The 17254-nt window shown below is 46.2% G+C and overlaps 3 protein-coding genes across 7 annotated transcripts in view; all 3 read left to right on the top strand.

The window, feature by feature from the left end:
* Positions 1 to 1880, top strand: part of wu:fi75a02 — a 6381-nt gene extending 4501 nt beyond the window's left edge. For all 5 annotated transcript variants that reach the window (XM_024261171.2, XM_024261173.2, XM_024261169.2 and 2 more), the window contains one exon: positions 1512 to 1880. In XM_024261171.2, coding sequence (XP_024116939.1) covers positions 1512 to 1666 — 155 coding nt within the window. In that variant the 3' untranslated portion in view covers positions 1667 to 1880. The remainder of the gene's footprint in view (positions 1 to 1511) is intronic.
* A 1945-nt stretch (positions 1881 to 3825) lies between these two features.
* On the top strand, positions 3826 to 15456 carry pisd (phosphatidylserine decarboxylase). The gene is made up of 9 exons (XM_024261175.2): positions 3826 to 3983; positions 5023 to 5063; positions 5137 to 5273; positions 9076 to 9210; positions 9301 to 9402; positions 13746 to 13869; positions 14207 to 14353; positions 14428 to 14588; positions 14923 to 15456. Exons 1-9 carry the CDS (start codon positions 3916 to 3918, stop codon positions 15166 to 15168), a joined length of 1161 nt encoding a protein of 386 aa, XP_024116943.1. The 5' UTR covers positions 3826 to 3915; the 3' UTR covers positions 15169 to 15456.
* Positions 15457 to 15525: 69 nt separating this feature from the next.
* si:ch211-202f5.2 (uncharacterized protein LOC795181 homolog) overlaps positions 15526 to 17254 on the top strand; it is a 7871-nt gene continuing 6142 nt past the window's right edge. The window contains exon 1 of the mRNA XM_024261176.2: positions 15526 to 16125. The gene's annotated coding sequence lies outside the window, so the exon portion shown is untranslated. The remainder of the gene's footprint in view (positions 16126 to 17254) is intronic.

Genomic DNA, 17254 nt, shown 5'->3' with positions numbered 1-17254 from the left:
GATGAAGTCCCGCTAGAACAGGGGTCTCAAACTCGCGGCCCGCGGGATGATGATTTGCGGCCCGCATCTCAATATGAAAGATTACTGTTAGTGCGGCCCGCAAGGCTGATATGAATGACAGTTGTTGTGAGCAGAGCTGAACGAACCAATCACAGAGAGATATATGGCTCTGGAGGCGGAACATCGGCGGTCTGTCCAATTGCCTCGCTTACTCAGTCATTCCTCCAGTCAGCTGGGTGGAGGAGGAGCCATGAAGCACCAAACGCGATTCGGGTGATAGATTCGCGTGGCCCGCGTAGGGAATTTTCTGCTCGCGACTTGTCAAAAAATGTGTTTCTGTCGCCGCGTGTAGGAGGAGCTACCAGGTCCGTCTGTGGATGTCTCTCTCAGAATGAATACACATTTGATGTCGAGGAATACATATTGAATCAGAGCTCCACAAGCTCCGAGCCTCAGACCTGTAGCCCGCCCCGCGCGGCGATCTGCTGCTCCCGCCTGTCCAACATGTGATCCTGAATTTTGCTCGCACGTGCGTGCGCGCGTCTGTGAATCTTAAGGTTCACACACCGGCTGTGTCGGCGCGCATTCCAGTCCATGTAAACGAGAGTAAACCTCTGAATTTTTATTCAGAATTTTTATTCTGAATTATTATTCTGAATTTTCTTATCCTCAGAATTTTTTTCTGAATTTTTTACCCCTGAATTTTTATTGTGAATTTTTTTTCAACCCTTGCTTTTTAAACAGCAAAATTTTATGCTCCCAAAAATATTTTCTATCTTAAAAAAAATCTGTGTTTTTAATTTCGAGACTTAAAATTTCGATGGGTCAGAAATTTAACATAAAAAAAATTCAGAGTCTGACGGAACCAAAAAACTTCCATACTGATTTGCCTGCTTTTTAATTCATCATTTAATATATTTATTTATTTTATTCATTATTTTGTGTTAAAAACAAAGATATTTGAGAACATTAGAATGTTTTATCAGAGCTTTTCTTGTGAAAATCCTGAAGCGGCCCGGCCTCACCCAGAATCTGCCTCCAGTGGCCCCCGGCTGAATTGAGTTTGAGACCCCTGCGCTAGAATATCAGCTCACGTTCTGCTCCGTTACACAAACACTGAGGAGAGCAGACGTTAGTGAAGGAGCTGTCGATGAAAAATAATCAATAATAGCCCGAGCAGATCTCAACACTTTTTCTTTTCTTTTAAAGAAATAAACTTTATTGTAAACATCAGTTTCAGTACAAATTAGCCAACTCGTTTGTTACAGTTGTGTGACGTCATCACTAGTGGTTCTGACAGGAGCACATCTGCTACCTACACCGGGTCTGTCTGAGATCGTTGTTCTGGGATCATGTCTGCTCCAGCAGATTCCTCCGTTTCTGCGGTTGAAGACGTGTTCGCTTTATTCCTGATGACCTTCTGGAGGATGCTCTTCTCTTGTCATCGTGATGCCGGTTGAAATCTTTGCAGAACCTGAACTGAAACGGCGGCTTTTACTGTGTCTTCTCAGGGGCGGGGCTTCTTGTTGCCACGGTGCCCAGAAAACGTGCCGCAGCTCGCCGCCACATCCACGGCATGGATGACGACAGCGACCTGGACGTGATGCTGGTGGAACGACTGAGTGCGCTCGAAGACTTCCTGACCCGACAAGGCCTGGACGAGTGATGTCATGGAGTGTTACTGTGAAACCCCGCCCCCTCAGCTGACGCTGTGCAGTTTAACTCTCTGTTTTACAGATCAGGAGACCACAGGAAGTCAGCTGATCATGGACTTTCTCAGCAGTCCCCCCCCTCCCGTTTAGAGGGGGAGGGGGCAGTGATTTGTAATCTAAAGAGAATATTTTTGAACTAATAAAGTTTCTTTGAATCTGAACCTCAAACATTTGTTTGGAAGTTGAACCTGAAAGTTTGATGAACCGATAGGAACAGCAGACGTGGTTGACCTTTGACCTCTGCAGATCATTGACTGTATACATATCTGGACAGAGCGGCTGTGATGTTACCCAGAGAGAACGCCTTACCTCCGGCTCCGGACGCTGCCATGTGGCAGCCAGACGACACTGCTTGGTCTGATTCTATGGAAACTACTGTCACCAATCAGGAGTGAGCTGGTTGGAAGGCCACACCCCTTCCACTTAGGGATAGGCTCCGGCACCCCGCGACCCCGGAAGGGAAGAAGCGGTCAGGAAGATGGATGGATGATCCCACCATGCTAACGGCTAACCGTATTAGCTCAAGTTTCCAGCAACACAGCGGTGGACTAAGATTTACATGAGTCTTTCTCGGTACGTGCTGGCTGTTCATCCATCCATCCATTCATCTTCCTGACCGCTTCTTCCCTTTCGGGGTCGCGGGGTGCTGGAGCCTATCCCAGCTACTGATGGGCGAAGGCGGGGTTCACCTGGACAGGTCGCCAGTCTGTCGCAGGGCCCGTGCTGGGTGTTTTACTCATAATATGTAAAACTGTGGGATCGGGGCGGCACAGTGTGCAGTGGTTAGCACTCTTGCCTCACACAAGAAGGACCCAGTTCAAGTCCCAGGACCAGAACCAGAACCACCAACTGGGACTTGGGTTCTCTCCAGAAACACGTTTCATTGTGACTCTAAATTCTCCCTAGGTGTGTATGTGTGATTGAGGCTTTGTGACAGACTGGTTACCTGTCCAGGTGTATCCTGCCTTCATCCATCAGTAGCCAGGTTAGACTCCCGAACCCCCGTTACCCCAAAAAGGACAAATGGATGTAAGGCTGTTAAAGTAGAACGGTACACAAGACTTTTAGACAATAACATCATTTCTTCTGTATTACATGTTTAATATGAACAACATCTTCTAACTCTAAGAAGCTCAAACTTGTTCTTCATGTGGTTGTAATGTAGAACATCCTATTGTGTCCTTCACATACACAAACATGACAGTAATGGATGAACGTGTCAAACGTCATGTTTCCTCTTGTAATGAAACTGACTGTATATGTAGTGGTTAGAATGTGATACGATGAGATAACATTCATGAAGGCTAATGCTAACCCTCCACTCACATGATGTCCTGTATGTGGATACCAGCATGAAAAATACCTGTTCTTACAACACAAACTCATGTTCTTAAATGATTTGGTCTAAAAAGATTTACACATGAATCTTGATCATAAACAAGATTAAATATTTTTCATTGTGTTTTTAACACATCTTTGCAGAAACAGTTTGTGTCCAAACATTTATTGAGTAAAATATATTTGATTCTCCTGTCACAGGTTGGATTATCGGTGTCGACCCGGAATCAGAAAGAGAAGCTCATCAGAACCATCGCAGCCACTCAGGCTCAGCCGGATCCACGTCTCCTGATTCAGCTGAGGGGGACGGCGGTGGAGCAGCCTTTGACTTTGATTGTCTCATGATTGACAGTAACATGGTCCACTTCAGGATTCTGGAGCTGGTCATCAGGATGGAAGAATGTCCAGCACAAACGTTTCAATGAAATGTTCCCATTGACTGAAAGATTTCTGTCTTCAGTTTCACTTGAAGAATCTGGATCCCTTTGTGCTGTCAGTCACTTTACATGAAGATCTGATGTTTCACCAGCAGATCTGAATCTGTCTTTATATATTATTGGCATAAATGAAAATACTGAGAAAAGGCAAATGTTTAAAACATTAAAAATAACTAATTAAAGATACCAATGTTAAGATTTTTTTTAAATACATTTAATTCACTGCTGTCCTGTGAATATACAGTCTTTGGTCCAGTTCTATGATACAGTCAGACTTCACTCTCGGGGCGGGGACTAGGAACGATCAGAGCGCAAGTACGCATGCGCACATATTTTCTGTCGTCAGCATCAGCTGATGCTCCGGGTAAAACGCTGTCACGCGGCTGCCAGCCGCTCAGTCTGCAGAGCGTCGGTGTCACGTGGGGCAGATGCGCGCTTACATCATTTCCGCAGACAGCATGGCGGCGGCGCTACGGAGGCTCATCAGCGGCGGCAGGTACGAGCTCACCGGGCTGTCCGGGCCCCGGTCCCGGGACCCGAACACCTCGTGCGCGCGCGCAGACTCACGCTGGCTGCTGTCACGTTTTTCTGTTTAGGTCCGCGCGCTCACGTTGGTCTTTGATTGTCGTGTAGCTACAGATGAGCGTGACGTCAGTGACAGCTGAAACTACCTGCTTAGGTGTCGAACCCGCGCGCGTGTGTTCCCACAGACTGGAAAAAGACGTTCTTAACGACGTTGTCATGGAAACCCGTGCACGTGGACAGACCGTTCATGCACGCGCTAGATATGAAGCCATCAATGAACTTTATCCATCAGCAGATGTCTGCTGCTCTCTGATTGGCTGAAGCACAGATACTGCTGTCATTTTTCCAATCAGACTGTTCTGAGGCCATGGAATTGGCTCCTCCCACTCCGGAGTGTTTGGTAAAGACTCTGGCTTCACATTGTGATGACGACCGCAGTTCCTACCTGAACGTCTTCACGTCATCTGCAGGACGGCCGCAGTTCAGCTTTAATGATTCTGACCAACTGCCCCCTCTAATAACCCCTCTAGGGGTCTGCTGGTCCATGATCCTCCTCTTACCCCCCCCGGGGGTCTGCTGGTCCATGATCCTCCTCTAACTACCCCCCTGGGGGTCTGCTGGTCCATGATCCTCCTCTAACTACCCCCCCGGGGGTCTGCTGGTCCATGATCCTCCTCTAACTACCCCCCTGGGGGTCTGCTGGTCCATGATCCTCCTCTTACCCCCCCGGGGTCTTCTGGTCCATGATCCTCCTCTTACCCCCCCGGGGGTCTTCTGGTCCATGATCCTCCTCTAACTACCTGGGGGTCTGCTGGTCCATGATCCTCCTCTAACTACCCCTCTAGGGGTCTGCTGGTCCATGAACCACCGTGGTATTGGTACCACTGGATGGCAGGCCCCCCGTCTAGAATAACAACCATCAAAGTTGGAACCCAAATGGAACCAAGAACGGAACCGGAGCCAAAGTCCACCGTCTGTGAAGTTTGACCTCTGACCTGCTTGTGTTCCAGATTTGTGTGTCGGACGTGCTGGCAGCGCAGCCTGAGCACAGGTGAGCCCCTGTGGCGATATTGTTGTTGTTGTTGTTATTGTTTTCGTTTACACTTGCCGGTCTGTGTTTGCAGGGCGGGGCCTCATCCCACGCCCCCGGCCCTTCGCTCTGCTGTTGGGGACCGGAGGTGGTTACCTCGGCTACCAGCACTACAAGAAGAGGTTTCAACAGGATGAAGAGACGTCACCGCATGTGGCCACGCCCACACAGGTACGCTGGGACCACAGATCCAGATAAACTGAAGGGATCGTCTCTGACCCCGCTTGGTTGAGAGGAATGGGAGTCGCCTGTGTTTTTCCCTCCAAACGTTTGTCGTCTGCTGCTTCTTAAAACCCGTTAGAGCCAAACCTGGTTGTTCTGAGCAGAACTGTTCTGATTCGCTCATAAATGGACCAATGTTCTGGTGGAGTGTTTGCCTGAGACTGGAAGACTGAGGTCTGGACTCTGTGGTGGGTTCATACCAGCCACTGTGGAGTCTGACCGGGGACATCTACCTGACTCAGTTTTAGTTTTTTTGGGGGGGGTGGGGCAACCTTTGCTGGGCTTTACCTTTGCTTCCTCCCACTTCTCTTTGTCTCTTTGTGCTCTGCTTAGGGCCTGTTTGTGCTGTTCTCTACAGACACTCATTTACTGTTGACCTGAGCAATCATGTATATTCTGAGGGACAGAACTAGGGATGGAACGGATCACGGATAATCTGTGATCCGTATGGATCACTTGCAGCAGTTTGGCACATGGGTGTACCGAGGATCCCCCATCCCTCACCCCCACCTCCTGGTGTGGATCATTTCAATCCATCTTCCGATGAACGGAACGCCGGTCGTCTTTTGACCTGCGTCAGTGTCGCTGCCTGAAGCTCGTCCAGAAGTCTGTTTGAAAAATCTGAAGCTCCAACCGCGTGTCCATCCCTCCATCATCCATCCCTCCATCATCCCTCCATCCATCATCCATCATCCCTCCATCCATCCATCTGTCTGTCCTCCATCATCCCTCCATCATCCATCCAGTTTATTTAAAGATGCAGTACCTAATGATGCACTTTTGTTTTTTTGAACATCTTGAGTATTTTTCATGTATATGAATCTTCATGAGATCAAAGAAGTTATTAGTGTTTTAATTACTTTGGATAGTTCTCAATGAGCAGATGTTTGATGTATTATACGTGTTTGTGTTTTAAGTACTTTATATTTTTTATTAAAAATATATGCTTTAGAATGTGTTAAAAATAAAGCTTTAGATTTAATTTGGATAATTTCCCTTTCTTTTTCACTGATCTGAAAACTCTGAATCCTGATCTGATCTGTGAGTTCTGTGATCCGTTAAACCCTGAACAGAACCTTCAAGAACAGAACAATCTTCAGAATGAGCATGGATGATTTGGGTTCTGATAATGGACTCTTCCTTCCCGATAAATCATGTGGTCTAAAGGTGAGCTCTGATTGGCCAGCTGACTAAGACACTCCCATTTCCAGAGGGGGGAGCGCTGGGCATTAAGGCCTCTGATCCCGGTCTGTCTTATCTGTTCTGTTCTCCTGCACGATCCGTCAGCTCCTTTATGACCAAACTCTTTGATGGTGAGGTTCTGCTCTCAGCGCCGCAACGGTGTCAATCAGGGTCATGACCTGCTGCGGCAGGTGAGGCGGCGCCATCACACCTCTGATGGAGAAACAGGTGGAGTGGGAGGAAGAGCGGTTAAGATGAGAACCACGTTACCTTTCAGGTGGGAGAGTGACAGCGGTAGACGGTTGTCATAGAAACATGGGGGCTGATTGATGGGGGGGTGTATTAGGAGGAGAACTCTGATCAGGACTATGGGGGACGGGGGCTCGTCATTGTGTTTGCCCACAGGTTTAAAAAAACAAAATGTTTGTCTCAGTGAAAGTTGTTGATGTAGCTTCATGCTCCGCCTCTTTGCCACTAATCCCCTGCTAACCTGCTAACCTAGTTAAGTAGTAAAAGATCTGTTAAACACTCTTAATCTGCCCCCCCCACCCTGGGATGTGTGTTAAAGTTGACATGAAGAAAGGTCTGAATATTCCAACCTGCACGATCAGGATCTGGATCAGGATCTGGATCAGGATCTGCATCTTTATGAAGTTGCAGTTGAGAAACTTCTTCTGGACGAGAATACGACGAAGGACTTTAAATCAAGAGAATTTAGCAAAGTTAAAGTTAACAACAGCCGACAACTGACAGAGAAGGTGCTCAACACAACGACACAACATCACAGAGACAGGATGACACAGTGACACACAACAACACAGTGACACAACTTCACAGAGACACGACAACACAGAGACACACAACGACGCAGAGACACAATGACAAAGAGACACAATGACAAAGAGACACCATGACACAGTGACACAACGACGCAGAGACACAACGACAACACAGTGACACAACTTCACAGAGACACGACAACACAGAGACACACGACGCAGAGACACAATGACAAAGAGACACGATGACACAGTGACACACAACGACACAGAGACACACGACAACACAGTGACACACCCACAGACACACAATGACACAGACGCACAATGACACAGACACACAATGACACACAGACACACAGACACAACGACACAAACACACAATGACACAGACACAATGACACAGACACACACAGACACACAATGACAAACAGACACAATGACACACAGACACACAATGACACACAGACACACAATGACACACAATGACACACACACAGACACAATGAGACACAGACACACAATGACACACAGACACACAATGACACAGACACACAATGACACATAGACGCACAATGACACACAGACACACAATGACACATAGACGCACAATGACACATAGACGCACAATGACACATAGACGCACAATGACACACAGGCACACAATGAGACACAGACACACAATGACGTTTGCTGTCAGCTCCACCTTCACATTTACTGATGAGAATCGACCAGAGCTCCATAGAAAGTTGGAGGGCCCCAGTATGTCTTAGAATCAACTCCCCTACACACACACACACTCTGCTGGTTACTTTCTGATGCTTCCTTTAGGGGCGGAGCCACTGCAAACAATCTTCACTATCTACCCTCCTCTTCTCCATTCTCCTCCTCATGTTCTCCTCCCTCTATCAACCTCCAGCTTGGTCTTCCTCCTAACTCCTGGTACCTCCGACCTCAGCATCCCTGCTCCTCCTCTCAAACCATCTCCATGATCTGATCCTCTGAATTCATTCCTGATCCATCCTGATCCTCCCAAAGACCATCTGCAGTTCTGCCTCCAGTCTTCTGCACACACAGGAGATCTTCTCTTCTGTCTCAATCAAACCGTTTCCTTCACTGATATCTGAGGATCAGCTCTGTAGACACAAACATCTGCATCTTTTTACACTGTTGGGTCGTTTCTGTTTTCTAAAAAAATGTTTTGAATGTCTTCCCATCATGAATGGTGTCAGTCGCCACATCTTCATGACTTGTCTGTCTGCTGTTAACCAGATGCTCCTCCCACATTTCTTCCTAGCTTGTCTCCTCCTCTTCCCCCCGTCTGGGTTCAGGTGATTTTATCTCTTAGTTCTGGAAGTTTCTGCCAACTGGACTCACCCTTTTTCCTCTCTGCCCCTCCTCTTCTTCACTCTCATTCTGGGGGATTACATTATCAGGCTTCAGGCGCCTCATTTGGCTCTTCGCCGCCGTCTGAGCAAGCTCAGTAATGGGGTCTGTCGCCCCGCCCCTTGGCGCCGCCGACCGATTGTCTTCCTTGGTTTCATCTTATCTCTCAATGCTCTGCGTCCGCTGGCCAATCGGGTAAGAGCAGCTGTGTTTGGGCGGGGCCATGGAGGGAGGGCAGTTTGGTGGCGTTGATGTGGTGGTCTGTTTCCTGGTTCCTCTCAGAGCCAAAGTCATACCTGAAAACAGACTTTAGTTTCTAAGGAATGAAGACCATCAGCTTTACAAAGCTCCATCTGGGCCAGACTGATGGAGGCTGTTCTTCTTTGTGTCCTTTACTCCTGCAGGTGGCGCTCTACCGCTCCTTTCCAACTCGTTTCCTGTCCCGAGCCTGGGGTCGTCTAAACGAGATGAATCTACCCACCTGGCTCAGAAAACCCATCTACTCTCTGTACATCTGGACCTTTGGAGTCAACATGCAGGTCTGGGCTTGGAGCACTCACCTGCTCTCCTCACCTGCTCTCCTCACCTGGTGTTCCATCTGCTTGACTGTTCCCACCTTTGTCCACCAGGAGGCAGCAGTGGAAGATTTGCATCATTACAGAAATCTAGGAGAATTTTTCCGGCGGCGTCTTAAACCTGCCGTCCGCCCAGTATGTGCGGCCTCTCACTTGGTAAGCTCCGCCCTTCTGCACTCACAACTGTCTGTGCTGTTGCTATGAAACTCATACGGTCCACAGGGGCCTCAAACAGTTCATAGGGGCCACTGAGGAGAAAGGAGGCTACCTAAGGCGTGAGGGACGGTCTGGGGGTCCTCCTCTCAGTTTTGAAATCTAAGGCCCTTTACAGTGTGTGCGTTTTCCAGGCACCTGGAACGTTATTTCAGCTGATGTGAAAGTAGCAGAGAAAGAGGTTTGGAACTAAACTTCTACTTTATCACTGTTGACAGACTGTTTTCAGAAAGATGGATTTGATATTCAGACTGGAACAGTCTGTTGGTCCGTTCCAAGTCCTGAACTGTGCGTTTGGTCTGTATTTAGACTGATGTCTACCGGGCATTTCTGCTCTTAACCAAAGCTTGTGAACAAAACCATGTGACTAAAGATCTCTTCACTCATTGGCCAGGAATTATGAGGGCGGGGCAAAGCAAAGAGAGAGAAAAATTAAAGTTCTTCACTTTGAAGTCCTCGTCGGGACAGTTGACTGATTTAAACGTTATATTTCACTGACCAGTTTTGAACGTCTGCCTCAACTTTGGAATGGAGGAGAATAACTGCAATAAGGTCATTGATGAGACGGCTAAGACGGAACGCTGAGAAGGCTCTCTAAGGAAAACAGTGAGAAGTAATCTGGATCACGTTAAAAGTTCCTATAATGAGTCTGCATTATCCACACACTTAAATAAGTTGCTGTCTCTCATTGCTGCTCTGTTTACATCCCATGATGCCCGGCTAGAGTGGCCGTTTTGGTCAAGTTTTCGGCTCCAAGCACAGAGTCTATTCAGACTGAGGAAAATCTGAGGGAACCGTCCCTTCGTACAGTCAAACCAAGGTCAACACTGGGAAACGGATCTGTAGTAAAACAATTACAGCAAGAAGTTGGTCCGTTTTCACTTACACTGCGTGATCTCAGTCCGATTGGAAACCAACCAAGTGAGAGAGTAATGTCGTCACATTTCGGCTGCTTCATCAGCCAGACGCTACACAGACATGAATGACAGAAATGTGGGAGGGGTCTCGTACTGTGTGTAGCTTTGATTGAGACGAGTATTTGCAGATATATTATGAGTCAGTGTACATGCATCCTTCCGATCTCAATCTCCAAATTATTCTAAAAGCTGAAACGGATGAGGCTGTTCGACCCCATCCACATTGCAGTTCTCCTGCTCTCAGATCATGCTGCTGCTTTTTTTTTTTATAAACAGCGCACCCTGTTCTGGGTCCTGATTGGCTGAAGATCTTGTCAATTTCCTCCATGCTGCGTCTGCTGCGTTGAAACATGCAGATCCTCAGACTCACATAAATATTTGATCTCGATCAGATCTTAGTTTTCATTCTATAATCCTGGATTTATAAATGTCCATGTCTGTCTGAGAAAAGTGGGGGAAGTGTGTAGTGAGTTTAACATCTGTAATATTAATTGGCAGGTTTTATCTTCACAAGTTAGTTTTATAACGCAACTCCTCCAATAACTGAGGGAACATAAGTTTCACTTTCTGTTTCCCCAGCTGTTCATTTTTATTTGTCAAGTTGTGTCCCGAATCCTCTTTTTGGGTTTTTTTGTTCAAGTCACACATCAGATCAATACCACTAGTGCAGAGATCATAAACATAATTGAACATAATAACATATTTTACACTTGTAAAAAATGTTTTAATATTTATATCAGTAATTCATTTTTTGCATGACTTTATAGTTATTGATAAGTTAAATAAAACAATAAAACTACCTAAATGGTAAATGGCGTATACTTGTATAGCGCTTTCTACCCTCCCTCGAGGCCCAAAGCGCTTCACAGTCACAGACCCATTCACCCATTCACACATTCACACATCGGTGGCTCCGCTGCCGAACATTGGCGCCAACCTCCCACCAGAGGACATTTGGGGTTCAGTCTCTTGCCCAAGGACACTTTGACACATGGGCGGGCAAGGCGGGAGTCAAACTCCCTTCGCCAGTATAGGTTTTAGGCACGGGCAATACGGGCAGCTGCCCGGGGCGCCGATTCAAAGGGGGCGGCATCTCAGCGCTGGGAGGAAAAAATAATCTGCGCAGCTATGATCGTCTACTACCTGTCATGTTTGAACGGCCTGAAATCAGCGAATTAGCGCCCTCTGCTGGTGCAGTTGCCCCTGTCTGCTGAGCAGGAGGTAAGGAAATTGGGAGGGGCGGAGGGACAGTTCAGCTGCGGGTCTCTCCTAAACGAAGAGGACGGACGAGGAAGGAGGGCGGGGTCTACTTTGTAGAATGTTTTATTTTTAAGTCAGTCATAACATGACATTCTATAACCCATGTGTCAATATATAGGCGGACATCTAAACTCTAAATTAACAACTGCCAAACGTGGGTTAAACTTCTATTTGGCGGTCAGAAAAGCTCTTTGACTTTGACAGGTGAGTCTCTGTTCTTCATCTCTGAGGCTCAAACACAACATGATGGAGTCTGCTTCTCCTCCACTGTTGGTCACCACAAACATCCATCCCAGAGTGGATTCAAAACATTTAATCCTGACTTTATTCCGCTGATTTAAAGGATTTAATTGTCACATTCACCGCGGCACGAGGTGCGTTCAGGGGCTGCGTGGAATTTCCGCACGTATGCACTTCCATTAAGAACTCGCTATTGCTGCATTCAGGTGTGCTGGGAATTTCTAGCATTTGCTCACACTGACCCCAGCAACACAAACACTCACTGATTTGGTGCTCCATTTCATTGTGACTCACAACAACACTGATCAGTAACATTACACACAATTATGCAAAAATGTTGCAGATATTTTTAATTAAGCATGTTTTTATATGCATGACATTAAAAACAACTTTAAAATAATTATTTTATTGTTCTTTACTAGTTTTAATCCTTACTCTGCTGTGATTGAAAAAAAAAACATTTGTGATTTGAACAAAGTCAGTTTCTTAAAAAATGTTAAAGATATTAAAAATGACTAGAAATAAACTTCAGGGCTTTGATGAAAGTTGATGCTTTCCCAAGTAATGAAAGTGTTTATCTAAAGGTTCAGAGAAAAGACGTGTAGTTTGTTAAAACATTACGTTTCTGTCATGTTATAAAACCTGAAATAAGACTCCACTTTCAATGAGTGTTATTGTAATAGAATAATTATAAACTGAAAATTTCAAAATAAAGAGAATAACAGTTGTGATAAACATACAACTTCTTTATTAGACGAATGTTTGGCTGGTATAAATCTAATATGGCTGGTAGACTTTGGATGTCATAACTAAACATGTTTTTAACATTGGATTGAAGAGCAACATGACTGATTCTTCTTCTCTGGAGTACAGATTAATATGGTCATTTAAATGTTCAAATCATGAATTCTTTTTTTAACCATCATATTTTCTTACATAGTTTTATTTATATAATATGTTTTTTTGTTTATATTATAGTACGTACTGATAACTGTTATGCTGCACAGCATTGTGTTAAATGTCTGTTGTATGTTGTTTTCAATTGTAATTCTAGGAAAACATGGCAACGGACAAACAAAATTCAGTTGGGGGGGGGGGGGGGTCTCGCCCGGGGAGTAATTCAGTGTAGAACCGCCACTGCCCTTCGCTTCCGATCAGGAGTCGACCGCTCTACCGCTGCACCACGGCCGCCCACAAAGGGAGCTCAAAGATCCAGATAAGATCTTTGTGTGAGGAGCAGCAGCTCTCCAGCGTCTCGAACATGACGAGAGAGGATTCTCTATCAATTGACTTACTTTTTAGAGTTATTTTCTCCGTGATTACAGAAAGAGATTGTTAAAATATGGTTTTGTGTAACTTTCTGGAAAACACAATTGTTTTTCGTTTAGACAAACATTTAGATTATTTCACTTCTTCTGTTTGCCCACAAACCGCCCCCGCCCCCCATCAGAGAAGAAAACAGTTATGTGGACCGCTGGTTTACAGGGAGAAGTCTGGTAAAGTTTTAAAATCAAGTTTCTCTTAATTGTTCAGAATTAATTACATGTTTATCAGAGTACTTTGGAGCTTTTGATAGTATAACTCATGTTTGCTTTCATTTATTTGTTAAACATTTTCTTTGTAGCTTTCTAGTTTATCAATCATTGAATCTTTCTACACTATTTATAGAATATTAATCAGACTTTGGTGTATTCCGTGACCAGCCTCTGCTTCAGATCGTTTTCTGTAAATTGAAATGTTTGTTGTTTTAGGAAAATAAACAATGGAACTGAGAGATGATCCAGAACCTTCTCGGATCTTTGGGACTTTGCTGATGGAGTTCAGGACCTGAATGTGGTTCTGACTTGTTTCTGGTTTGTTTGGCTCCAGACGTCTCCGGCTGATGGAAAAATTCTCCATTTTGGTCGTGTGAAGAACTCTGAAGTGGAACAAGTGAAGGGGGTCACCTACAGTCTGGAGAACTTCCTGGGTCCACAGCCCAGGGAACAACTGGGTAAGGCTGCGCCCCTCTCCCTGGTAAAAGCTGGCTGTCCTGGAATAGGTCTGGAGTGTGAGGGGATGTAGACATTGACCCACCACTTCTGGTGTGAACCTCTGCTGTGACGGTCTTCCTGTGGGCGTGGCTTGGGGCTGTTGGCTCCCGCTGGTTCTTTGTAGGGTGGCTCTCTGTAGATGGAAGTGTTGTTTTTGTGGGTGAAGTTCTCAGCTGTGAGCCCAGCCGTCTCACCTGTGGTTCCCGTCTCACCTCCCTAAAGCAGCAGAAACAGACCTATCAGGTTGGGGGGGCTACACGCTGTCTTATCTAAACGTTTTCTTCTGCCTGCCCTCAGATTCGTCCTCATCATCTTTTCGGGACGTCCTGCTGTCATCTCCTGACACCGACCTTTTCCACGTGGTGGTCTACCTGGCTCCAGGTGACTATCACTGCTTCCATTCCCCTGCTGACTGGAAGGTGGAGCTCCGGCGGCACTTCCCAGGTGAGTGTGGTGCTGTGATTGGCCGTCTGCCCCCCACCCATCACTCATCCTCACCTTCTGTCTGTCCTCATCAGGCTCGTTGATGTCAGTGAACCCCGGTGTGGCTCGGTGGGTCAAAGAACTGTTCTGCCTGAATGAGCGCGTGGTGTTGAGCGGCCAATGGGAGCACGGCTTCTTCTCACTGACGGCGGTTGGTGCCACAAACGTGGGCTCCATCAGACTGTACTTTGACCAGGTGAGCTCACGTCAGATCCTGACCGGCGAACATGTAGAATGTTTGACTCAACAGCTGCGACATCATCTTCATCATCATCTTCATTTGATGGTTTTTAATTTCTGTCAACATTGAAAACCAGATAGCTCTGCAGACCACAGTCAACCTGTTTATCAGTTTTATGTAGATGTGCATGTACATGTATGACTGCAGAGACGTTCGTGGTTATTCTCGAACGTCACCGTCTAGCTAGCAGAGCTCTGGTTGTCCAGGTGAACGTTGGCGCCCTCTTGACAAAGGTGGCGTCTGTGACTGAACTAAAGCAGGAAGTTGTGACGTCCTCATTCATCCACAGGAGCTGCAGACCAATGCCCCCCGCTACAGGAAAGGTTCCTTCTATGACCGCAGCTATGTTGCCACAGACAACCAGGTGTTGCAGAGGACAAGCGAAGGAGGCGTGGCCTTACAGAAAGGTGAGGCCATTGGAGAGTTTAACCTGGGATCCACCATCGTCCTGCTGTTCGAGGCTCCCAAAGACTTCGTGTTCAAGCTGCAGCCAGGTCAGCGAATCAGAGTGGGCGAAGGCCTCGGCGCCCACTGAGGACTGAACACTCTGCGCACCAGAAACACAGGGAGGCCATCATGGGACAAAGACTCAGACTCCCAGAATGCTTTATGCCTCATAAAAGGATTTGCCAAACCTCTGTTGTGAATGGGTCACTCCACATGTTTCAGGAAACGAACCAGTTTGAATGTTTGAAGCTTTATTGTTCACCTGTTGAGTGGAGAGCTGATTAAAACCTAACTTTAGGGGATTTTATGGAGACTTTTATTCCTGACCATTCAGCCTCTTGTTTTGTACAAAGGAATGAAATAATAATTAAATGTTTTGTCTCAGGAGGTTTCTCCGTCTCGCCTCATTAAGCATGGTCACATTACAGGTAGGGTTCACCTGGTTTGCTCTGAACCAACTGGTTTTAGAACTAACCTTTTCTCTCTGGTTGGGTCCAATCTAAAGGTCAGAACCCTCACTGGAGCGACCCGGTTCAGTTGAGAGTTTCTGTTGCCAGGAAACCTGAGTCTGCCCGCAGCTTGGTAACATGAGAGGACAGGTGTGAGCGCCGGTTCCAAACGAAGCCGCATCATCAGAACGTTTGGTTCCTTTTCTGCTGGTAAGGATGTCGGTGCTCATCAGCGTTCTGGCCGGGTTCTGATCCATCTGATCTTCCACTAAAGCACAGGCTGGTTGCAGATGAATCCACCAGATTATTTTGTCATCCCGCTTTTGTTCTGCCTGAAGTTGTAAACGGGTAACATGGGCGAGCGAGCCTGAATTATTGATGAAGTGGAGCCTCGCTCTCTGACAGCAGAACAGAGGAAAACAGTTCAGACGACAAAAAAGAAGGAACGTTTTTAAAAAATAAGACGGGAAAACATCCAAGATAAAAGAAGGAAACGTTTTCAAAAACGGACAAGACAGAAAGGAAGAGCAAACTGTGGAGGAAGACGGGAGCCAGAAGAAAGACGAGTACAGAGAAGATGTAAAGAGAAAGTCCAGGTGAGTCTGTCCAGAACGCAGCAACAGAACTTGTGGTTCTGAGAAAATTCCTGAACGGAAAGCATTTGTGGATTTTTTTTTTTTTTTGGGTCCAGATTAGCTTCAGTTTGGACTGTCTTAAAGACTTGTTCGTTAGTTCAGTGTGAAATCGCGTTAGCTGCGTTTGATCTGGATTAAGGTCCAGTTCCAAGTTAATTAGGCAGAACAGCAGAGAACTATAGAAGCAGTTCAGCTCCAGTTTGGTGAAATCATCTCAACAGTGGTGATTTCCAGTAAAACCAGAATGACGGTCCTCGTCCATCCAGAGGATTTCTTTAAGCTCTGTCGTCATCTGACTATCAAGCTGCGACCAATGAAAAAACAGAGAAAGTCATTTTAGTTACATGATTACTATTTTCTGCAAAAATATTATTTTCTTTGTGTGTTGTTCAATGCTTCAATAAACATTTTTTGAAAGAGTTCCCTTTCCTGAAGTGGAAGAAAGTCTCTGTAGTGTCCACTGTTTTAGTTCATCCTGATTTACAGTGAAACTCGGGTTTAGATTTACTGACGTAAAAATGTCGATGCGTCTTTATGGGTTAAACTTCAGCTTTTCCTCTTTTTAAATCCAGTTCAGTCTCAATTCAGCTTCAGTTTAGCTTTATTTTAGCTTCTGCTTAGTTTCTGTCCATCCTCAGTTTATCCCTTTATTTAGCTTCAGATTATCTTCAATTTAACTTCAGATTAGCCTCAGATTAGCTTCAGATTAACCTCAGATTAGCTTCAGTTTAGCTTCAGATTAGCCTTAGTTTAGCTTTCGATTAGCCTCAGATTAGCTTCAGATTAGCCTCAGTTTAGTTTCAGATTAGCATCAGTTAAACTTCAGTTTAGGGCTGCACGGTGGCGCAGTGGTTGGCGCTCTTGCCTCACAGCGAGAAGGCCCCGGTTCGACTCCCGGCTGGGACCTTTCTGTGTGGAGTTTGCATGTTCTCCCCGTGCATGCGTGGGTTTTCACCGGGGACTCCGGTTTCCTCCCATCCATCCATCCATCCATCTTCTTGGCCGCTTCTTCCCTTTCGGGGTCGCGGGGGTGCTGGAGCCTATCCCGGCTACTGAAGGGCGAAGGCGGGGTTCACCCTGGACAGGTCTC

The sequence above is a fragment of the Oryzias melastigma genome, unplaced genomic scaffold (genome assembly GCF_002922805.2).
Source record: "Oryzias melastigma strain HK-1 unplaced genomic scaffold, ASM292280v2 sc00318, whole genome shotgun sequence".
NCBI lineage: Eukaryota > Metazoa > Chordata > Actinopteri > Beloniformes > Adrianichthyidae > Oryzias > Oryzias melastigma.
This window is presented reverse-complemented; position numbering and strand designations above follow the sequence as displayed.

What these genes read in the sequence shown, in the direction of transcription:
- pisd (XM_024261175.2), top strand. Translation starts at nt 3,916, where the DNA reads ATGCGCGCTTACATCATTTCCGCAGACAGCATGGCGGCGGCGCTACGG. An exon ending in AGGCTCATCAGCGGCGGCAG is followed by an intron (nt 3,984 to 5,022) that starts GTACGAGCTCAC and finishes CTTGTGTTCCAG; the next exon opens with ATTTGTGTGTCGGACGTGCT. An exon ending in TCAGACTGTACTTTGACCAG is followed by an intron (nt 14,589 to 14,922) that starts GTGAGCTCACGT and finishes ATTCATCCACAG; the next exon opens with GAGCTGCAGACCAATGCCCC.